The 25,343-nt window shown below is 41.1% G+C and overlaps 1 protein-coding gene across 1 annotated transcript in view; it reads right to left on the bottom strand.

Moving 5' to 3' along the window:
• npdc1a (neural proliferation, differentiation and control, 1a) overlaps positions 1-24,997 on the bottom strand; it is a 64,558-nt gene extending 39,561 nt beyond the window's left edge. The window contains exon 1 of the mRNA XM_060935560.1: positions 24,742-24,997. Coding sequence (XP_060791543.1) covers positions 24,742-24,841 — 100 coding nt within the window. The 5' untranslated portion in view covers positions 24,842-24,997. The remainder of the gene's footprint in view (positions 1-24,741) is intronic.
• Positions 24,998-25,343: the final 346 nt, after the last annotated feature.

The raw sequence follows: 25,343 nt of genomic DNA, 5'->3' as shown, positions 1-25,343 counted from the left end.
CGAAACAATATGAATGAATGAAATTATTTCTATAATACTGTTTACAACATTTTGTTACGTGATAATAAACATGCCATTTCAATGTTATAATCTTGGTCTACCGTAATATTTCTTGAGGAATGCAACTCCGTAACTTTTGACAGATGTCTTAGCCACCCCTTTGGGTATATCCAACGAAAGCCAGCGTGTGTGGTGACATTGAGGACTGCGGGTTTCCAAGGTTGGACTGCTGCTTCTGTTAAACGACCTAAATTGCCGAATGCATGCGTCAAAGCACACACTGAGTTTTATTAAAGACCTTATACCATTTCACTTGCCCTTACCCATTCGGATCTGGAAGACGCTTTACAAAAAAGGTGAGAGCGTTCTAACATGCATTTCAGTCTGCTCGCGGCCAATCTAATCCAAGGGGCCTTTTCAACAAGTAATCTGTCGTGCAAGTTGGGCAGAAGCACGCGTCAGGCAGGCAACATGTAGGCCTACAAGTCAGTAACCTATTCAACTAACTTTCATCCGAACTTTAAGTTTTCTACGGGGTCGAGCCACCGTACCAACTCACTCGGGGAATAGGCTCATATCCGCCAAATAGGGAGACGTCTTGGAGAGAAACGTGATGCAAGTGACAGTATGTAGCCACTGCAGGTCACTTATTTTTCAGCATAAGAAAAAACCCTTTGGTTTGACACTTCGCACCCTAATTATGTTGCTTCAACGTCGCGCCCTCCATGCAATTTCAGATTGACAGACATCGCGAAGCGCAAAGGGTGGAGGCTGCCTGGGTGAGGGTGATAGCAAGTGACCATAACTTTGCAGAGTAATTAAATCACAGTGCTGCGCACAGACAATGGTGTGGTTTCTTGATTATTTTGTAAAGCATGCGCTTAACTAGTCATTAACAGGAAAAGGTGTGTGATTTATCCTTTATCCACCCCGACTGTGCCATGCGAAGATGCATTCTGTGTCTTCAAAATTCCCCGAAGTCGGCACCGTGCTATCTGTAATCTAACTCTAAACAAACTAAGTTATACTGGTTAAAAGTAGGCCTATCTGAGAATGATTTTTTCCCCGTTTTGAGGTAGATTTTGGGGAAGGTGTTTGTGAAGAAGGAATTAAATCGCCTGTTCCAAATAGCCGCCTAGTCTCTAATACGCGCCGGGTCTCTTACGTGATTGACACAAATAATCGCCCGGGCTATTATTTGGTATTTTACGGTATATTAAAATGTTATTATATTTAGCATCTTGGAATTTCCCACAAAATGTAAGAGTGGCAAGATGCTTTATTTGAAGAAAAATCCCTAATTGAGAACAATAATTTTTCACTGAAAAATCCGAATACTAATATTGAAAAACTAAAAGCCTTTTCTTAATTGGCCTTTAGCAATATGTCCTATTCTTAATTAGCACAACACGGTACATAATTGAAAGAAAGGCTTAATGTGGGTTTTAATTTGTTTTTCTGGGTGATGAAATGTTTTAAGATGTTTAAAACTTAATAAATGCTAAAATTGAAAATTCCCAATATTCCCAGGCCCTTCAAAATTCCCGGAAACTTTCCACCCCTTTGCAACCTTAGTCTATTAACTAATATATTCCTTTTATTATAAATGAAAATGTTAACAACAAATAGGCCTTTTCTTAATAACCACTCATGAACCTTTGTGAAGGCTGTAGTCAAGATGAAACAGAAAATAACTACCTCCTTTTCTTCTCTTTAGCTTTCAGCAGTCTGCAAAAAGAGCGCTCAGATTTCTTATTGAATCCATTTGTACAACAGCCCTTTCCCATTTTAGATCCGTTTTCCGTGGCATTCGAGCTGTGTTATTTCCACCTCAGGTGAAGTCATGTGTATTCTATTTAAATAATATTGGCTGGCGTTCAGTGGTACATCAGATATATTCCATTCAGCAAGCATGATACTGAACAAGTCAAAGACGAGTTCAGTATCACGCTAGCCGAATGGAATATATGATGTACCATGAAAAAAGCCAGCCAATATTATTATTAATTATTACATACACACACTCTTCATATCAGCATTCTCGAAGGCCAATGCAAGCTTACCTGGTCGGCGCAGCAGTGAAGTCACCTTCCAGCCAGTGTAGCGTTCATCAGTAGTGTTAGCGAATGCTAATAAAGCAGTCAAGCCAATGCTATCGAGAACAAGTAGCACAGGCCAACGACCAAGAAACAGATTTCTGTCTCCAGACTCTTCTTCCACGCACGCTCGCCACAGTATTTTTCACTCAGACTTTATTTCCGCTCTGTAATTTAATTACATTTAAACTCAACATCGACAATTACAACCAACGGAGCAACCTGGCAGCCTGCCGCTACTCCCTTGCAAAATCCTTTGCCCGGTTGCTTTTTTGGTGGCCAAGTTGTGGCCAAGCTTTAGTCCCAGCTCTAATAATAATAATGATTCACCACTACTTGTAAATATGCATGGAGAGTATCTAATGAAGTTCTGGTAGCCTTTCGGGTGTTCAACATGTCTTTCTCTTTCCTGACAAACAAAGAAATGCTTTGCACATGCGCAGCAGAAATCTATCACTGGATATTTGCATCAGCTCCGACGTGTGACGTCATGTCTTGACAACCATGCAATATCGTAAACCAGATTCACTCATTTGAATAGTCATGATAAGCTTTCAGTCGCTGAGAGAACACTTGCGGTCGCTACTCCATACAAGTGTGCGCAGTACCCTGCCTAGGGTAGTTGTGCCTTGCCGAAACATCTAACAGTGTTAAGATGAGTCGCCTTGCCACCGGTAGAGTTGACCAGGTTCACACACAAGTCGTTTATTGCCCAACCTACCAACCGACAATCCTGCTGCCCGAATTTTGCGCAGCAAAAATGAATTGGCTGCTGAAGTCATCCTGTGGAGACCAACCCATGGAAGAACAACACGTGGTCGACCCAAAAAGACCAACTGGTTGACGACACGGGCTGCCAGGCAGACGAACTGGCAACTGCCATGAGCAACAGAGAGAGTTGGGCTAAGCGTGCCATGGAAAGCCGAGCTAGCTCGACCTGGTAAGGTAAGGTAAGATTCACTCATTCTCCATTGGGTAGAGTGACGTAATACACCTAGGATAAGAGATATGCTAACGATATCGCATGCTATCAAACCAAATGAATGAAACTCGCCAGAAGGGAATAGAATACAATGTTTTTATTCCATCGATAAACTGCCCTGTATGTATAATAATTTGTGTTATTCCACCCTCTACTGTTTAAACAGCATAATTACAGCTAGGAAAAACTAAAATTGCACAGCCTGATAATTCATGATTTTTTTTATTTCACTGATTCGATTCATCGTACATTTGTATCGTGATTCATCATTGCACAATATACCGTTACATGCCTACTATAAAGGCATTATTTGCTATCTGTTTCCATTATACGGCAATCTTTCCCTTAAACCTTCTAGCTGAGGCAGTGCACATTCTGAATAACAAAGAACCCTGGTGAGGAGGAGATGCCCTTAGCAGAGTGGTGTGTCACAGTAGGAGCTGGGAGCCTAGCCATGTCTATAGGCTAAGGTGGTGAGGTATACCTCAAAGTATAAAAGCTTCCTTGTTATCCAGAGACTGACTGCCAGGTTGAGACTTCTTATGGAGATTTATAAAGAAGGAGTGGGTAAATCAAGTGTGCTTAACCATTCATGTGACTTGAAACTGGTTCCCTTTGTTTACAGACAGAACTGTTCTGCAAACAATTGTAGAAAAGGAAATTAGATGCTATTGGAGCCGTTTTTATAATTCACTTCCTTGTCCCCTCTCCCAGTGTTACTGCTCTGTAATAGTATGACTAATTTCCCCTGTCAGAAGCCTCATAAGGATCAGCGCTCGTATACATTTTAAAGGCAAACTACTATTTTTAATGTTTTGCCGATGCTGTGCTGTTAACTGCCCTGATTTTAAAGGTTGTATGACCTTGAGGTTTTGTTTTGGAAAGTAAAAACATTAGTCGTTTCTCATTTCTTGGCAAGTTACTGAGAAAAAAAAATAAAGTGAGCGAAGAGATGAAAAGCATCGGCGCTCAAATTCAGCTCAAACTGATGGTCTGAACGTGGTTAACTTTGGAAACTGTATTAAAACTTTTTAGTTCTTGCCCACATTGATGGACTTCCTTTAGGAAAGAAAAGACAGGAAACTCTCACAATGGGACAGTTTCCTGGCCTTGGTATCTTTCAATACGACGCCACCAAACTCTGATTTCTTAATCAGACCAGTTTAGAAGATATTTTCAGAAAACTGAAAGTGCTGGCTACCTTTTCTGAATGTACTGAATGGTGCAGCAGAAAAAAAAAAAGTAACTAGCACTTTTAGTTCTGCTTCTTGGGATGATTAAATCTAGCTCTTGCAGGTTGTAGGAAAGGAAACGTTCCCATTTTAGCTTAATCTTGCTTGGGTGCCCTGGAATGTGCTGCCAACAATGCTTACTGGCACACTTCATTTGGTTAATAATTACTGGGACAGGAACAGGTGGTACAAACAGAACATTCCTTCTTCTTTCTCCTTCATAATTATCTCCCTGTTGTGTCAGTTTACTTCCTTGGTGCAGAAAAGAGGGATTTTTTTTTTGGATGATGTATAACCAGAAAAATAAAATAAGATAATTAGCACAAGACATCTTCTACCAGAGTTTTACCTTTACATTAGTATTTGTGTAAGGGAGCCCAACAGAATAGAAGTTCACGACAATCAGCACAGAAGTTAGAAGAATACTAAAGTTAAAACTTGCATCCAACACTACGTTCACACTGCAGGCTGAAGTGACTCAAATCCGATTTTTTCGCCCATATGTGACCTGTATCTGATCTTTTGACAATATGAACGACACGGATCCGATTTTTTCAAATCCGACCCAGGCCGTTTGGATATGTGGTCCTAATTCCGATTCCTATCCGGTCTTTTCATATGCGACTTCAGTCTGAAGTTGCATTCATCCGACTTGCACGTCATCAACAAGCCACAAACGTCACTATTCTGCGCTGAAGTAGGCGGCGGGTCTCTCAAAAAAGGTTACAACATGGCGCATGACATCAATGCGACTCCGCACCCACACGTTCCTTTGAACGGAGGTTGCAGTCACTACCCCGCAGAACGCCTGAGCCAAAACCCTTGCCTTCTTCCTTCTCAACCTCCTCCTTAACATCAGGCTATTGTGCATGTTCTGGCTCCGTCGCAACAACAACTGCATCATCGCCAGGTACTCCATGCTGGCTACTGTCATACACAGGAAACTTTAGGTTACTTCCGTAAACACTGGCCACGCTCACTGTGTGTGACGTCGTCGTATCCTGCAACGCACATGCGGAACACTTAGGTCGCTTTTCGTTCATACTGAGGATCACATACAAGTTGCATATATTTGTTAATGTGAACGACCTCTCAAAAAATCGGATTTCACAAAAAAAATCGGAATTGAGCATTAAGCCTTGCAGTGTGAACGTAGTGTAAAAGATTATAAAAATAAATCAATTGGTCTGATGAATCTTGATTTCTTCTGCAATATGCAAATGGTACAGTCAGAATTTGGTGTAAACAGTATGAATCCCCTACCTATCTTGTGTCAATAGTTCAGACTGGTGGTGGTTGTGTAATGGTGTGGGGAATGCCTTCATGGCACACTTTGGACCCCATCCATCCATCCATTATCTGTAGCTGCTTATCCTTACAGGGTCACAGGCAAGCTGACTATGGGACTATGGGCAGGGTACACCTCGGACAAGTCGCCAGGTCATCACAGGGCTGACACAAAGACTCACACCTACGGTCAATTTAGAGCCACCAATTAGCCTAATCTGTATGTCTTTGGACTGTGGGGGGGAAACCGAAGCAGCCAGAGGAAACCCACACAGACACAGGTAGAACATGGAACCTCCACACAGAAAGGCCTCCGTCGACCACTGGGCTCAAACCCAGAACCTTCTTGCTGTGAGGAGACAATGCTAACCACTACACCACTGTGCCACCCCACAATTCGGACCCCTTAATATCAATTGAGCATCTTTTAATTTATGCCACAACCTAAATGGGTATTGTTGGCGACCATGGGCATCCCTTTAGGGGTCACAAAGATGTCCAAGGTTGTTCCCATGACAAGGACAGTGAGTTGTGTACCTCACACTGACCACCTTATTCACAAGATCTGAAGAGAGTACATCCGAGATGTGACAGAATGGGAGACAAATCTACATGTCAATATGGACCGGAATCTCAAAGGAACATTTCTAACACCTTGTGGGGAAGCCATGGCCTAATGGTTAGAGAAGCAGCTTTGGGAATAAAAAATTGCCAGTTTGATTCCCTGGACCAGCAGGAATGGCTGAAGTCCCCTTAAGCAATGCACCTAACCCCCAACTGCTCCCCAGGCTGCTCTAGGTATGTTGTACATCGCTCTGGATAAGAGTATCTGCTAAACGCCATTAATGAAATGAAACCTTGTGGAATCCATACCGTGAAGAATTGAGGCCGTTGCGAGAGCAAAGTGGTCCTACCCAGTAATAGTATGGTTTTCTTAATTTTATATTAGAATGTGCAAATTTAAAATTATTTTTTTTTTAGGGCCAAGCATGAACCCAGATAAATGCTGATGAGAAGAGTTGATATTTTATTCGTCTACTAAACTGATTTTGGGTCTCCATCTTTTTTTTTGCATTATGTATACTACTTATCCGTCAGGGTCACAGAGGAATCTTTGGGCAAGAGGCGGGTTACACCCTGGGCAAGTCGCCAATCTATCGCAGGGCCAACACAAATGAACAACCATTCAATACCACCACTCCCATCACATCTATGGGCAACTTGACTTCCTTTGCATGTCTTTAGAATGGGAAAGACCACAGTCGGCCGTGCAGTTCGAACCAAGAACCTTCTTGCTGTGAGGGAACAGAGCTAACCACTGCACCACCATGCCACTCCCTTTTTTTGGTCTCATTACCTAAAACAGGTTTGACACCCATGTAGCTGCTAGTAGAGTTATTGGTACTTTAATTGCTACTTTTGAAGATGAAACTCTTAGGAGACACAAGTGACCTAGTTAAATGTTACATCACTGTAGCGTCATAAGATCATATTTTTGTTTAAATCAGAGGAGAACAGATACAGGAGGAACTATGACTGAACGTATGACTGAGACAGATGGGGTTGTGCAGCAGAGCATTGTTGTTGTGTGGGCACTGCCCATATGAGTAATCAGTGATGAGATCTCGGACAGTTGGTGACAGAAAGCCAAAATCTTTTCAGATTTAATTGCACATCTTGGTTCTGTAGACATGTACACCAATAACTTCACATTGGCACGGGATAGCACATGGTTCACCCAGATGGTGGTGAGCGCTCTTCTCCTTAGTCAGTCTTTCATATTTAGGTCTTCCTGTCCAATCTGCTGAAGTGTCGCTACAAGGACAGGAGTTATGAGGCCCAATGTCTTTCAAGGTGTGAAAGACTAATACTGGTTATCCACTGGCCAGTGCCTGATAACCATTTCTGGCATCTGGGACAGAGGCGGACACTGGTTGTGAGGCAGGTAACCAGGGAGTCACACTATGGCCCTTTATTTTGTCAGTGTTTTCACCACCAAGTGAGCCCAAGTATTAATTTTGGTTTCTTATTCACCACGTTTGCTCACTTCTTCAGGTGCACTGTTCTACATCTAGAACCCTGTTCGAGTTTTATTGACACTGTACAGAACTAGGATGCACAGCCCCAGGGTCTGGGGTTCAAATTTGGCTTATTGTTTGTGTGGAGCCTTTCGGCTTTCACCGTTGACATTCATCCTAGTATCTGTCAATGGTCCTGGAAGCCAATCACACCCAGTAGTGTTGATTCGTTCACTTGCCGTTTCCATAACATTTGTTTGACAGGACAAGGTTGGTAGCCCTGTACCCAAGCCCCAACATGGAGGGCCAGTAGATCGCTTATTGTCTCACCTCTACCCTTTGACCTGTCCACCATGGGAGACCTGACCAGGAGACGAATCTCCCACTCTAGGGGTTACTCAGACACAAGCTCCCTAACCATGACAAGCTAAGTCAGTCTTTGGCTTTCTCCCACTGCAGGCAGGTGGTTTGTTTATGCCACTCCATCAATGGCGTACTCTCCTGTCTTGCTCCCAGCGTTCTCAGGATAGGATCCTGATTCACGCAACCCTGACCAGAATAAGGCACTTACTCAGGATAAATGCATGTATGAATGAACAAACGTGCAGAGGTCATATTGTGAAAAAACCTGAAGCACACTTTAGAAACATTTATAAACATGCAAGTTGTCCTTACAAGTGAGCACGGGAAAAAAAAAAAAGTGTCTTGTACATGATCATCAAATTTGATACTGAATTTCATTCTACAGCCCTGTGATGACCTGGCGACTTGCGACTTGTCCAGGGTGTACCCCGCCTTTCGCCCGTAGTCAGCTGAGATAAGCTCCAGCTTGCCTGCGACCCTGTAAAACAGGATAAAGCGGCTAGAGATAATGAGATGAGATGAATTTCATTATACATTATTAACCTTCACTTCACTAGCAAATAAAAGAAGACAAAACGTCCTTCAGCCCACATTTTGTCTGCTTCAATGCGTAAACGGTTATCATTTCTGGGACACTGTGTTACTGTGCATTTCAATGTTGTGTTTTACACAGAGCATTATTGTTATGCTTGTGTGTTAATGATAAATTTGAAGAGAGGGCGGTTCTATCCCGGAGTTAAGAAGCAAAACAATTTAATGCCAGCCAATTCTGCATAATTTGTCCCTCAGTCAAATTCATTCAACAAGATCAACTGTGAGCAACCACTCACTTACGTATCCCCCTCCCGCTCTCGCTTATATCAGAACGCAAGCAATTGAAGGAATAGGACACTTATGAATGTTGACTTCAACAAATAATTAACCCTGAAACAAGTAAGTAAAAAGCAGTGTCTCCCCCCAGGGATTTCAAATAGCATCCTGGTAAATGGTCATTTTGAAATAGCGTCAAAATCCACGCTATACGTTTCATAAATACATTCAGTCGGTAAACAGGAAGTCGATGTGCGACAGACCTGAAAACGGTATACACGGTATAGAACCCCAAGCTGAAGTTTGGCACAAAGTGGCTATGATTTGTGGTTGCTGAGAAAAAGGGTGTTTCGGACAGATGGAGATATGGACAGACAGAGGTAAATCAGTATTCCTTCCCCCCCCCAGGGTTGGGGGGTGGTTATAATAAATTACCAAAACAGAAGTCAGTCATTCGTGTGCTGGGAATTACCCAGGATGACCGAGCCTCAGGGGTCAAAATACATCAGGAAATTAAAACAAACAAACCCACCCCATACATTAACAAAAGTTACAATAAACATTTTGGCCCGTCTCTAACCAACCTTCTCATTCTGGAGAGAAAAACAGGCCAACCATCACAGAATGAGAATGTGAGATAGACAAGGACGTGAAAGGCAAGGCCAGCTCCAGTAGCATCTTATCTCTATGCTACTGCTGCTTAAAGAACAGCTCTGCCTGCAAACAAAGGGAACCAGTTTTAGATCACGCAGATGGCAGAGTACACTTCATTTACCCATTTCTTTTCTCTGCATGCCAGAAACCTTTCACTACTGTACTTTGTTCCTTCTGGGAAATCCTAACTGCATTCTCATGCGACATCTCCCTCCCTCCCACCGTTGTGTTTCTAAGACGAAGTCTGCTTGTACTACAGATCGACTACATGGCCAAAACTACAGGTACGTGAGAACGTGGACACCTGACCATCGCACCCATGTGGTTCTGACCTCATTAATGCTCTTGGAGCTGAACGAACACAAATCCCCATAGCCATGCTCCAAAATCTCTGAGAAAGCCTTCCCAGAAGAATGGAGGCCATTATAAATCTGGAATAGGATGTTAATTTAAAAAAAAAAAAAAAAAAAAAATCCCATGCACGTGTCCACAAACCTTTAGCCATATTGTGTAGATGGTTAATTAGCAGATGGAAGAACACATGGTGAACACATTTTGGTTTTTCATGGAGAAGTGGAAAAGTTAAATCAAGTAGTTTCTAAACGGTGACATTTTTATTAGAGATAACTGTACATCATTGCACTTTCCTAACATATTCTACATGGTTCTGATCACCACTTGATGTGGCTTATCTTTCAAGTCAGTCAAATGGCTTCTTTGTGGAATCAAAGCAGTGTTCAAAGACTTTTCACGGATTACCTTGTGGCTCACCAGAGTTACACATCTAACAGTGGTTAATTTAACTGCATTTGTTGTGGAGTTGCACAGTGGTGCTTGAAAGTTTGTGAACCCTTTAGAATTTTCTGTATTTCTGCATAAATATGACCTAAAATATCATCAGATTTTCACACAAGTCCTAAAAGTAGATAAAAAGAACCCAGTTAAACAAATGAGAAATATACTTGGTCATTTATTTATTGACGAAAATGATCCAATATTACATATCTGTGAGCGGCAAAAGTATGAAAACCGCTAGGATTAGCAGTTAATTTGAAGGTGAAATTAGAGTCCGGTGTTTTCAATCAATGGGATGACAATCAGGTGTGAGTGGGCACCCTGTTTTATTTAAAGAACAGGGATCTATTGAAGTCTGATCTTCACAACACGTTTGTGGAAGTGTATCATGGCACGAACAAAGGAGATTTCTGAGGACCTCAGAAAAAGCATTGTTGATGCTCATCAGGCTGGAAAAGATTACAAAACCATCTCTAAAGAGTTTGGACTCCACCAATCCACAGTCAGACAGATTGTGTACAAATGGAGGAAATTCAAGACCATTGTTACCCTCCCCAGGAGTGGTCGACCAACAAAGATCACTCCAAGAGCAAGGTGTGCAATAGTCGGCGAGGTCACAAAGGACTCCAGGGTAACTTCTAAGCAACTGAAGGCCTCTCTCACATTAGCCAAATGTTCATGAATCAACCATTAGGAAAACACTGAACAACACTGGTGTGCATGACAGGGTTGCAAGGAGAAAGCCACTGCTCTCCAAAAAAGAACATTGCTGCTCGTCTGCAGTTTGCTAACGATCACACGGACGAGCCAAAAGGCTACTGGAAAAATGTTTTGTGAACGGATGAGACCAAAATAGAACTTTTAGGTTTAAATGAGAAGTGTTATGTTTGGAGAAAAGAAAACACTGCATTCCAACATAATAACCTTATCCCATCTGTGAAACATGGTGGTGGTAGTATCGTGGTTTGGGCCTGTTTTGCTGCATTTAGGCCAGGACCGCTTGCCATCATTGATGGAACAATGAATTCTGAATTATACCAGCAAATTCTAAAGGAAAACGTCAGGACATCTGTCCATGAACTGAATCTCAAGAGAAGGTGGGTCATGCAGCAAGACAACGACCTTAAGCACGCAAGTCGTTCTACCAAAGAATGGTTCAAGAAGAATAAAGCTAATGTTTTGGAATGGCCAAGTCAAAGTCCTGACCTTAATCCAATCAGAATGTTGTGGAAGGACCTGAAGTGAGCAGTTCATGTGAGGAAACCCACCAACATCCCAGAGTTGAAGCTGTTCTGTACGGAGGAACGGGCTAAAATTCCTCCAAGCCGGTGTGCAGGACTGATCAACAGTTACCGGAAATGTTTAGTTGCAGTTATTGCTGCACAAGGGGGTCACACGAGATACTGAAAGCAAAGGTTCACATACTTTTGCCACTCACAGATATGTAATATTGGATCATTTTCCTCAATAAATAAATGACCAAGTATAATATTTTTGTCTCATTTGTTTAACTGGGTTCTCTTTATCTACTTTTAGGACTTGTGTGAAAATCTGATGATGTTTTAGGTCATATTTATGCAGAAATATAGAAAATTCTAAAGGGTTCACAAACTTTCAAGCACCACTGTAGTTTACTCTGGAAAGCACTGGCTATCAAGAAAAGGGGACGTTATAGAGAAACAGCAGGTAGTTAGTGATGGTTTACAGCGGGCTATTTATGTGCTTTTCATTCGCAGTCTGACACCAGGGAAAGACAGAGCTAACCGTACATTCGCCAATTTAAACTTGAGCCAAACAAGAGGTCATTGTGATAAAGTAATTTTTTTTAAACCTTTTAAGCCCTAGGGTGCTGGGAGGTAGGGCTCGGCTAGACAGACACACCCAAAATTAATCAAAAATAGTGCCACAATTATCACATCAATACACATTATTTTGGTCTGTATGGATATGCAAGAGCCCAGAGACGATATTTCCAGTGTCAGGAACATTGGGACCGTTAGTGTATCTGAGGAAAGTGTGATAAACCAAAGGATAAATACCATGATAGCAATGGGCCCATGGATAAAGATACCACGCTTTTCATTCAGCAACACTGTGACCACACCTGGACCCAAAAAAAAAAAAAAAAAAAACACCCAACCCCACACACAATAGAAATGCCATAAAAGTATGAACATACAGACTACAAAATTTTACTAAGGTTTGAACTTACCAAAACAGCTTTTTTTTTTTAACCAGAAGTCAATTATAGTACCGTTCTATCAGACCCAGTACCAGGTCTGTTAGGTTTAAAAAATTAAATACAGGTCATGCCCATTTTGATCACTCTCCCCAGTCATACAACCGCTTCCAACCAGGGAGGATGAAGGCTAAACAAGAGCTTTCTAGGAGACGTGTGAAACCAGCAAACCAAACCTTTTCAAACTGCTGCTCATTCTGTACCACAGGGCAGCGTAACAGCCTTGGGAAAGTCCTATCTGCCCTCTTCTGCAATTTTGCTCCCTAGGCTCCTGGTCACAGATGGCTGTGGCATCATTGAGATGTGAACGTTTAGCTGGTTTCACTGGTTTCAGCTGTTTCCGGTTGGTTTTGGTTTTGTGCGCATGTATTTTGGCATGAGTGCGCCAAAAACATAGCACTAGAAAATGCAAAACTAATAAAAGAGGACCGTCTGTTTTTCCTGTCTCCTTTGTCATCATTTTCTTCCCTGTCTACTAAGCTTTCACAATAACTAATTTATGGATTGTTTTTTGGCATTTTGGTTGTTGTACTCTAAATTGACCGTAGGTGTGAATGTGAGTGTGAATGGTTGTCTGTGTGTCAGCCGTGATGACCTGGCGACTTGTCCAGGGTGTACCCCGCCTTTCGCCCGTAGTCAGCTGGGATAGGCTCCAGCTTGCCTGCGACCCTGTAGAATAGGATAAAGCGGCTGGAGATAATGAGATGAGATTTTGGTTGTTGTACTTGCTTATAAGCAAAACACATTTCTGCTTAAGCCTAGGTCACAACCGGACGTACGATTTTTTGGCCATGCGATTTTTGGCATTTCCCCAAATCGCTGCGGTTTTTTTTTTTGTTCGTGGAGAAAGACGCACGTTGGCCCCAAGTTTGTCTTGCAACCTGAAAAAAACGTAAGCGCCCGTAGAGTTTGTTTGACATGACAAAGAACCTCTGCGGCCGGTCTGCGGCCAGTCTACGGCTCGAAAATCAGCACGTCACACGCGCGCCCTCCGTGCGTTTCTTGCACGTAGACCGGCCGTAGGAGCACGTACGGCCGGTTGTGACCGAGGCATTAAGGTAGGGCATGAAACTCCAGGATGTATCCAAGACTGACTTAAAATATTTTTATTTAATTCAGCAATTTTTTTTTTCATTTTCAACAAAGAAATCTTTTGCACTGCACCTCTAATTTCAGTAGAACATATCATATACTCAGCATCAATGATAAAACACTAAAAACAATTAAACTATAACCCTGTTGAAGGTGAATGAGTATATGAATAGTTTGTTTAAAAAAAAAAAAAAAAAAAAGCTAAAATCAGTGAGCACATTTCCCAACCACAAAGACACCAACTTCAAATAATGCCGCTTTTCCACTACAAACGCGGCTGAGTCGGGCTGAGCCGTGTCGTGCTGAGCGGGGCTGTTGGAGTTGCATTTCGACTACAACCGCGCCGAACCGTGCTGGCTGGAAGTGGGTGGACACATTGGGTGGAGTTAGCGAAAGTGGGTGGACGTCACGTGATGTCGTTAAGCAGCGCAAACAGTGACATCAGTGATCTTTTAAGCGGTAGTCTCACGACCCGAATAGTAAACAATAAACATGGAGGACATAGAGTCGTTAGTGTTGCTGGTCTTGGTGCTGTGGCTTGTTGTCACCGACAACGCCAACAGATACTGGCAAGAGCGTATAGATGAGGCGAGGCGCATAAGGCTTCAGAAATTCTCGTAATTCGTAATTCTTCTCCTTCCGGGTTTGCGGTGTTTACAGGTCCCGCGAGCGTGCTGGGACGTGTGTGGGCATGTGAGGACACTCCTCCTCACCAATCAGTGCACAGGGGAGTGTCTGCTCACGCCCCCAGCCCCACTCGGCACGGCTTGGCTCGCTTCAGCCCCACTCCAAAACGGTGCGAGTTTTAGGGGCTAAGCAGGGCTGAAGCGAGCTGAGTCGTGCTGGTTTTTGGTAGTCGAAACGCGAGCCGTGTCGGGCTGAAGTGAGCTGAAAAAGGGTAGTGGAAAAGGGCCATAACAGTCCTTCGAGTTTGTCCTGATTTCAAGAAGTTTCAATGACCGTAAAAGGTATTCTCAAAGAATAAAATTAATGACTTATTCAATCACACTAACATGTCTTTTAAAAAAAAAAAAGTCATTTATATATAGTATGGCATATCATTGGTAATATCATTTGAAAATGCATGTTCTGCCACATTAAAACATTTGATTTGGCTGAAAAAAAATTATCAGCACTCAAACGACAACGTAGAGTATTAAAAAACAAACAAGTTATTAGGCATATCAGATGAAAATTAAAATTCAGTTCAAATTGCTTGAAACTGCTCTCACTGAATTCAGAATTAAAACACAGAACATACTTTTTACAGAATTAAAATGTTTATCCGCTCGAGATATTACAAAGACTGAGGGGAAAAAAAAAAAGTTTAATTTTTGGAAAACTGCTGTAATATTCTGTATTAGGATAACACGGTCCAAAATGGGCCTCATTAACGAATGAGATCAAATTTTACATATATACATGTGCGCGCGCACACAAAACCCCGATTCCAAAAAAAGTTGGGACAAAGTACAAATTGTAAATAAAAACGGAATGCAATGATGTGGAAGTTTCAAAATTCCATAGTTTATTCAGAATAGAACATAGAGGACATATCAAATGTTTAAACTGAGAAAATGTATCATTTAAAGAGAAAAATTAGGTGATTTTAAATTTCAGGACAACACCACATCTCAAAAAAGTTGGGACAAGGCCATGTTTACCACTGTGAGACATCCCCTTTTCTCTTTACAACAGTCTGTAAACGTCTGGAGACTGAGGAAACAAGTTGCTCAAGTTTAGGGATAGGAATGTTAACCCATTCTTGTCTAATGTAGGATTCTAGTTGCTCAACTGTCTTAGGTCATTTTGTCGTATCTTCCGTTTTATGATGCGCCAAATGTTTTCTATGGGTAAAAGATCTGGACTGCAGGCTGGCCAGTCCAGTACCCGGACCCTTCTTCTACGCAGCCATGATGCTGGAATTGATGCAGTATGTGGTTTGGCATTGTCATGTTGGAAAATGCAAAGTCTTCCCTGAAAGAGACGTCGTCTGGATGGGAACATATGTTGCTCTATAACCTGGATATACCTTTCAGCATTGATGGGGTCTTTCCAGATGTGTAAGCTGCCCATGCCACACGCACTAATGCAACCCCATACCATCAGAGATGCAGGCTTCTGAACTGAGTGCCGATAACAACTCGGGTCGTCCTTCTCCTCTTTAGTCCGAATGACACGGCGTCCCTGATTTCCATAAAGAACTTCACATTTTGATTCGTCTGACCACAGAACAGTTTTCCACTTTGCCACAGTCCATTTTAAATGAGCCTTGGCCCAGAGAAGACGTCTGCGCTTCTGGATCATGTTTAGATACGGCTTCTTCTTTGAACTATAGAGTTTTCGCTGGCAACGGCGGATGGCACGGTGAATTGTGTTCACAGATAATGTTCTCTGGAAATATTCCTGAGCCCATTTTGTGATTTCCAATACAGAAGCATGCCTGCATGTGATGCAGTGCCATCTAAGGGCCCGAAGATCACGGGCGCCCAGTATGGTTTTCCGGCCTTGACCCTTACGCACAGAAATTCTTCCAGATTCTCTGAATCTTTGGATGATATTATGCACTGTAGATGATCATATGTTCAAACTCTTTGCAATTTTACACTGTCGAACTCCTTTCTGATATTGCTCCACTATTTGTCGGCGCAGAATTAGGGGGATTGGTGATCCTCTTCCCATCTTTACTTCTGAGAGCCGCTGCCACTCCAAGATGCTCTTTTTATACCCAGTCATGTTAATGACCTATTGCCAATTGACCTAATGAGTTGCAATTTGGTCCTCCAGCTGTTCCTTTTTTGTACCTTTAACTTTTCCAGCCTCTTATTGCCCCTGTCCCAACTTTGAGATGTGTTGCTGTCATGAAATTTCAAATGAGCCAATATTTGGCATGAAATTTCAAAATCTCACTTTCGACATTTGATATGTTGTCCATGTTCTATTGTGAATACAATATCAGTTTGAGATTTGTAAATTATTGCATTCCGTTATTTAAAATCTGTACTTTGTCCCAACTTCTTTGGAATCGTTTTTTTTAATATACAAGTATTAATTAGTACTAACTAGGCTAAATGTTAAATCGGTAAACTCTTCTTCAAATTTCACTTTATTTGCGCAATATAAAGCTGATCTTAAGTCTCATTTATACATCACAAAGGAGGAGGAATCAGTGTTAATTATAAAATATGCAAAAATAAGCATTGAATGTCATTCACATCTACCGTTCTCTATCAAAATAAAAAAGTAATAAAAGATTATTTCTAAATACCCTCTTTGTGCTCTGTAGGCCTTTGTATTTCTCAAAAGTTTGGCCTACTAGTGTTTATATGAAAGAATATAAATGATGATTTTGATTAATATTCACAGCTTTCAAGGTGAACCTCGGAAAAAAAAAACCCACGTGATCCACATCCAGTAAAAATTCCAGTTAATTGAACTGAAACTGACACTCACGTTTCTGACTTCCAGTTTTATAAAATACATAATTCCGACCACTAAGATCTCAATATTTTTCATCACAAGTACAGTTATATTCTAAAACAGCTATTTATTTACATGAAATCAGTTTGATTTGAAAAAAATAAGTAGGTAAAGCTATGAAAACTCACTTCAAAAGTCTCCCGTGAAGCAGAACATCAAAATTATCTGACGGAAAATTTTGCTGAATACTTCATCAGAAACAGTGAGAGCTATTGTAGAGAACATAACCTATAAAAAGTTCTGATTGATATTCACGAGTAATAGAGTCAGAAACCGATCAGGAGAGAGAGCCCGAGCACTTTCCCGTGACTCAAAAAGAAAAGCACCGGCAGTTTCCCGACGTCCCGCGAGCAAAGAGTGTACTCTGTTGTACTGACCAACCTGCCGTTACTCCCAAGGTATTGAACAAAACTTAACGACATACGTTTCTTTGGAAAGCAGAAATAAGCTTTTTAAATGATAGCATTCATGATAGAAAACATTCAAGTGTTTAAGCGTCCGCACGCACAATTTTCACAGCACGGCCAGCGAGCGTCTGATATGCCTAATATTATAGGACGGTCCTATGACAAAACAAAAAGTTGGGTTTTTACAAAAAGACTTAAAACACAAAAATGGTGGAACTTCCTTATTGCGCCAAAGGACTTGGAAGAAGCTCGAATGACGACAATCTAGGAGCCGACCACATGTCTCGGTTCAAGCCAATGACCCGATCTGTTCTCAGGTTTACCTTAGAGGTGTTCCTCGAGACAAGATCAATAGACCAGCATGCAATGAACTTATAAAACTGTGTGTACTCAACAATGCTGTAAAACACACACATGCATGTTTGAGGTGCATCATTTCAATGTTTGAACATGACGTGAATGGATCTCTGGCTCATGTGGGAGCGTTTATTAAAAAAAAAAAAGTGAGCACGACCATTACAGCACAGCAGTGGGTAAGGATCAGGATGCACCTGTTCTCGTCTCACGCTACAGGCTTTATCTTCAGTGCTGCTGCCTTTCCCTTTCCCCTCTCACAGCTTAACTTTCCTGAAAAGAAGGTTGACATTTGCCTGGAAAACAGTAAATAGGTTATTCATTATCACGCCTTACAAGCGCCAATAGCGACAGCGAGTCAAAGTTTCCAGGAGCGTTTTGGGCTGCAGAGGATTAACAAAGATTACAGATCAACAAAACAGTGGTGGGACGATCCACAGGGATATACTTTACAGAATTAAACCACAAGCACAGTGTTTTACAGATTAGTCCTGCAGCCGGGCCAACACGGGGGGGACCCTTATAATGCCTACATTATAATGCTTGCACATTTCCATAACAAAGCTGAATTTTCTAACACTGTACCTTCTGAACGCATTTAAAATATTAAAACATTCAAGACGACCAGCATATCCACTCTCACAGGAGGAACATTTTCTGCTGCATGGGTCACGTTTTGTCTCTCCAAAAGCGTAAAGGATTTCTTCTTATTAAAGTTAATCTCATCTCAGATTACTTCGGTGGCTCTCAATCAAGAGACGAGGGTACAAATGCAGACAGATGGAGCAGAGGCTCGACAAGAGACGATGGGGAAACCCCAGCTGTTCAAGTTTATGAAGATTATGCGGGAGGGTGCATATAAAAAGAGCCAAACAGGAAGCGATGGAATACAGAACGGCTCAGGATAATCCCTCACCTCTTAAACCGGATCAGGCCGCAGCAACAGATCACGGATTATATTAAAATGCAAAATGCATTTTAGTTACTGAAGCTAAATAAATCCGAAAATAATTTAAAAAAAAAAGTCGGAGATGAAGATGATTGAAGTTGAACTGAACTAAAAACACAATCAAATCTTGTGCAAAATATAAAATCATTCACCTTGAGAGTAAAAACAGACTGTTCAGAAAGAAAAGTATTTTATTAATTTATTCCTGTTGATCACCAATAATCACAATTTATCAATTAATGAATGACGCATACTTATCCATTTACAGTTACATTTAATGCCGTGGAATGTCCAGGAAGCCATTTAGCGCCCATTATCAGTTACATTATCACAGCTATAAATGACTCTCCTTCACCGGTCTCTCTGTTTCCTCCCTTTCGAAGATTATAATACAGCAAGTTTTACTCAGAAGTGATCATGAAGACTTTCCTGTGTTGGAAAACTTGGTTACAGCTTGACCTCGGACTGTTACAAAGCTCTAACACTGGAGGCTCCTTCCAAAAATGTTAAAATGTCTCCTCACATCAGATGGATGATTCTCATTATGACTTGAGTCGCAAATATTTTTCTAACACTGCTGTTCCTCAGCTGTACACAGGAATGCAAAGAGAAGTACAAGAAAAAGCCAGAGCAATGATAAATTAAAATAAAAGTGATTCATGGTTTTTTTTTCGTTAAAACCATAAAATCAACTCAAATAATGTCGCTGTATTCGGTATTTAAAACATATTTAAAGCTGTACTGCCTTTCAGATTTTTCAAGTTTAGGTCATTAAAAAGAATTTTCCAACACCCAATTATTTTTGTTTAGTGGACCGAAAGCTACTGAATTTGAAATCACAGACTTCAAATTTTTTTTAAATAGAACATTTAATGAATTTACGGCCATGTGGCCCTAAATTCTCCACTATTTTTTCCTGCTTCACCATAACCCAGTTCAAGATACATCATGCATGACGTGGTGGGCTTTCCCCGTTCACACAAGGCATTGCGGTATACAAATTTGAAACAGGAGAGAAAAATGGAATATGTGAATGAAACGTGAAAGACTACAATAACGGAAAGCGAGAAGAAAAGACATTGTGTTATATACAAAGGAAAGGAAACGCAGGACCAAACTAATAAATATCGGCGGTCAGCAAGCACCTTGGTGCGATCAGCTGTTCGTTTAGTGACAGAATGATGGAACCGTCAGTGCATGCTCAAAGTAAACCTGTAGATGGCAGTAATGCAACACTGGATGCCAACTGCCGTAAAACCCAAAAGAAGAAGGTGGTGGTGGTGGTAAACCTGCGCATGCGCACACGGACTTCCTCTGTCCGCTTGACTGCACGAAGGGAGCGATTTCATGCACATTATTTGCTCAGGTATCCCTTCAAATTAAATAACTCCCCAGCCACAGAATGCCCCGGGGTTTTTTTTTTTTTTTGAGATATTGCAGAAATAAACATATAAAATCACAATGACCAAATTTCAGGGGGAACTAAATTTCACAGATTTTATGAAACTGAAAGGCCGTATGGAGTTTAAATTTTAAAATACACAATCCATGCTTGACTGTTTTCATTTTAGAAAGAACTGTTTACATCGTGCTAGGAAGTGCATTTTAATAAAATTTGTTTGAAAAAAGTACTTGATGTCATGTTTCCTGTATTTTCAACAATAGCTTGCTCTGTTCAGTCTATTTGCAAAACAGTCTTTAAAACAAACATGAGACAATCTTGATCATAATGTTGATTGATGGGGGGGGAAGTGATGTAATTATTGACATTAGTGGAAGGTGATCTGGCCAAAAAAAAAACCACAACACATTTTAATGTATTTATGTGGAACCCAAGATGTAAAGATAGAAATGACAACATTAAAACAAGAGCTTTAAATACCACCCTTGCAGCTGCTAACAGCTGTCAGAGCTACTGTTATGCATGTAAATAACACGACAGACAATACTGTTATACAGTAGTAATGCGGGGGGGGGGGGGGGGGGGGGGGGATATGGCACAATGCGCAAGTGGAGTGCACTAATCCAGCAAAATGCATCCCCCCCATTGAAGGATTTCATTTTTTTTCCCCATCGAGTGTTATTCCACTGTTATACAACAGCAATTTGCCAATGATTACAATGGTTAACCTATTAACGAACGACACGTCATACATTTTAACATCTTGGAACATCCGAGAGGCAAGGTAGATCCTGTTCTAACTTCCATTATAGGTATGATCAAGTTACTCCCTCATCAAACTCTCTTCTTCCACTCACAGTTAGAGCTCTCTCTCTCTCTCTCTCTCAAAACACAGCCTGTCTTCATACTGAGAACCCGGAAAGCGCAAACTGCTCTGTCCTGAAGACTTCCAGGAGCTTGTAAACTTTAACTGTTAAAACCAAGACTCCTTCCATAAAACAAATCTCTCAGAACATAAACCTGCATCAACTATTACAAAAATTACTCTGTTCAACAACGCGTTTTTAAAAATCTGTTTATTATTTAAAATCAGTCATTATTGTGAAATAAACCCCAAAAGAATGATGCAGGACCTCGATACAAAGTGAAGGTGTCTTGAATCACCCAGGAGGAGTGTTTTTTTTCCACAATAATGACATGATCACTGTACATTACCCCTCTTACTACATTGGTACTTTACTAAATAAAAAGACAAAACGATTTAAAAATTAGCCTATTGCTTCTGCTACCGATGTGCTCCAAAGCAATGGTCTGACCAATCAGAATCAAGTATTCAAATGAGCCATGTAATAACGAGTGCTCTTGAATCACCCTGAAGTGGTTGATTTTCAATAATAATGGCTTTTTTTCATGGTATATCAAATATATTCCATTCAGCAAGCATGATATTGAATGAGTCGAAGACGAGTTCAGCATCATGCTAGCTGAATGGAATATATCTGATATACCATGAAAAAAGCCCTTATTATTATTATTATAATAAAATACATACATATTCCTTTCAGGTGTTCAGCGCATCTTTCCCTTTCAAAATCTTCCATATTTAACAAAGCAAACCTCGTGGCCATGTTTGTTTACAAATAGTCACACCCTGTGTCCGAAATCGCTCCCTGCTCACCATATAGCGAGAACGCCATTTTGTAGTGCTGTCCAAAACCTTAGTGAGGATTATTTACACCCTATATACTGTAGGGCACTCAAAGTATCCCACGAAAAATAATGAACAACCAATGGTCACTAACCAAAGCAATATATCCCATCATGCATTGCGGTCACGCTGAAAGAAATCAAAAAGTCTCGAATTTGATTTAATAAAAGGCAGCAGCAAAGAAGAAAGTATTCAGCCTTGATTTAAAAAAAATGTAGGTACTTTGTATTTATTAATGTGGGAAATGCACCCAGTATAATATGGATTTATCACAAAAACACATGCATGTATTTATTATTTTGAAAACCCACCAGCCGACTGATCCAGCACGGTTTAATTGTGCGACAGTAATGACAAACACCAGCGCGACGGACTAGTGTCCGAAAGCGTTTTTTGTTTTTTTTCATTTAACCAATGAGCTCACTATATAGTCAAATCAAGTCTATTTGTATAGTGCGTTTAACAATAAGCGTTGTCGCAAAGCAGCTTTACAGAATTTGAACGACTTACTGTAAAACATGAGCTAATTTTATCCCTAGTCTATCCCCAATGAGCACGCCTGTGGCGACAGTGGCAAGGAAAAACTCCCTCAGACGACATGAGGAAGAAACCTCGAGAGGAACCAGGCTCAAAAGGGAACCCATCCTTATTTGGGTGATTACAGACAACATGACTATAACATTAACAGTTTTAACATGAAGTCTGTTTCGTTGAGGTTATAAACTCATCATTGATGGAAACTTGAGCGCAAAACTGTTCATGACAACTGCAGTCCTAAAGTTAGCAAGTAGTCCTCAGCCATAAAAGCATTACTGTAAGAGTCCAGAGCATCCTCCAAGTGTGACTTTCAACTGTCCACATGGGACCGTCCTCCACAGGAGCGATGGCCCCATGAGGACTATGTAGTTTGATGGCATATAGTTAGATATAGTTAAAAGGACCGTTGTATGATTTTCAATTGCAACCAAAAAGGGGTTAATTAATTAGTTAGAAAGAAAGTACGTAAAAAGTTAGATAGATAAAAACTTTTCCTATGAGGCCCCAAAAAGGACTATATAGTCCTCTATACAGTAATTCCCTATGTAGGGAGTAGTGAACGAGTGAGCGATTTCAGGTACAGCAACAGTCGCTCGGTCGAGCAGAAGTTTTACATCTCTAGCTGTGTTCACATATATACCGGTACGAAAGTGGTATAACTGTATCGACACAAAGTATACCGGTACAGTTTAGTGCATCTGTCCACACTAGCGAGAAATGTTTGCGGTTTTCTTTCACGGTAGTTGAAATGCACGTGCGCGAAATGTTTCCGTGGTTACCGAGTAACTTCCTTCCGGCAGATGAAACAACGTGTGTGTGCTTTTTGTTGTCAATGTACAGTCTGTATTTCTGGTGGTCATTTATTCAGTCGAATCGTATAAAACGAGCGAGGCAGTTGAGAAAGAAACAAAGAAAACGAATCTCCGTTCTTCACTATTTTATGCTGTGTTCACACTTATACCGGTACGAAAGTTGTATAACTGTATCGATACAAAGTATACCGGTACAGTTTAGTGCATCTGTCCACACTAGTGAGAAACGTTTGCGGGTTTCTTTCACGGTCGTTGAAATGCGCGTGTGAGAAATGTTTCCATGGTTACCGAGTAACTTCCTTCCGAGAATATGGCGGATGAAACAACGTGTGTGTGCTTTTTGTTGTCAGTGTACGGTCTGTATTTCTGGTGGTCATTTATTCAGTCGAATCATATAAAACACGTGAGGCAGTTGAGAAAGAAACAAAGAAAACAAATCTCCCTTTCTCCCATCTCACTTTCTCCCTCCTCCCCCCCCTTCTTTGCTCCATGTAGCTCCACGGTCGTTTCGTTTTCGCATTATATTTGTATCGATACAGAACCGCTTCATCTGTCCACACTACAGCGAAGCGCTACAGTACCGATACGAAACCCATACATTTGTGGGTTTCGTACCGATACAGTTATACCGCTACAGTACCGGTATAGTTGCTAGTGTGGACAGGTGTTGGGGTACGAAAGTAGTTTCGTATCGGTACAAAATCCCTAGTGTGGACAGGGTAATATTCAGCGAAGACATCAATTGAGGTGTGTGACTTTGCGCATGCGCATTATATTTGTATCGATACAGAACCGCTTCATCTGTCCACACTACAGCGAATCGCTACAGTACCGATACTGTACCGGTACGAAACCCATACGGTACGAAAGTAGTATCGTATCGGTACAAAATCCCAAGTGTGGACAGGGTATCTGACGTGTGACGTCATGTTGTCTTGCCAACCACGCAATATCGTAAACCATATTCAACGCTCATTCTCCATTAGATGGAGTTACGTAATGTACGTAGGATAAGCGACATGCTAACAATATCGGATGCTATCAAACTTGCTGGAAGAGAATAGCTACATGTTTTTATTCCATCGAAAAAATATCCTGCACCAACTCTCTATACACTATCCCTGAAAAAAATATAGTCTATTCTTCTTTCTTCACGTGACGTATTTGGATATGCAAATTATCGACAGACAAAATGACATTACATAAAGACTTCTAGCGACTTGGAGCATGGAGTAACTACTTTCTCCTGAGAGAAAAAATAAAATAAATAAATAAATAAATAAATAAAGTTTCTTACACCATGTTTAGACTGATGAAATATAGTTAATATAAAAGGACCGTTGTATGATTTAATTACAACCAAAAATTAATTTTAACTAATTAATTAGAAAGAAACTACATTAAAAAAATTAGATAGATAAAAACTTTTCCTATCTATGTCCACTTCTTTAGGGTTTATTAGAAGCAAACATAAATAAACTCGTCCACCAGAAACATCCCATAATATGTCACCACTGAACTTACCTGAAATGCTAACGCTAACAGCGGTGAGGAGAACGACAAAGACGCCGAACGGCAGCCCGGCGGAAAGCCGCTCCGTCCAGCTGGGGAGAAGCAGCAGCATCCTCGGAATCCACTTCTCCCGTTACCAGAAGCAGAAAAGAGCCGAGAAGTGTCTTTGCGCCATCTTTCCGCTCAGGCAGAAACGCACTTTAGCGTCACACAGGCGAGAGAAGTCGTCAGGAATGTTATCACTTGGCTAAACCTGTCACTCTGAGCCGCTGTTAGCTGGGCTAAAGATAGCAGGGACCGGGAGGGCGGGGCTAAAGATAGCAGGGACCGGGTGGGCGGGGCTAATGTTAATTGCCAGGCGGTGAGAATCACACACAGACTACTAGCGGACTAAATAATTTTCAGTTCATGTATTTTTTTTTATATATCTTAAATGCTAAAAAATTGCATTTCCTTCTTATCTGTACCTGAGAAGACAAAAAGATATGAAAAACAAGGTGGTAAGGCTTTAGGAGGCGGGGTACGCAAGGCAGTGACGCAAGAGTAGGCGTGTCCTCAGGTGAAGGTGGGAGGATGCTGATGCAAATTCTGATGGCAGGTTAAAACTTAAAATG

The sequence above is a fragment of the Neoarius graeffei genome, chromosome 12, assembly GCF_027579695.1.
Source record: "Neoarius graeffei isolate fNeoGra1 chromosome 12, fNeoGra1.pri, whole genome shotgun sequence".
In the NCBI taxonomy this organism is placed as follows: Eukaryota; Metazoa; Chordata; class Actinopteri; order Siluriformes; family Ariidae; genus Neoarius; species Neoarius graeffei.
Note: the sequence above shows the minus strand (reverse complement) of the source record. Positions and strands in the feature narration are given on the sequence as shown.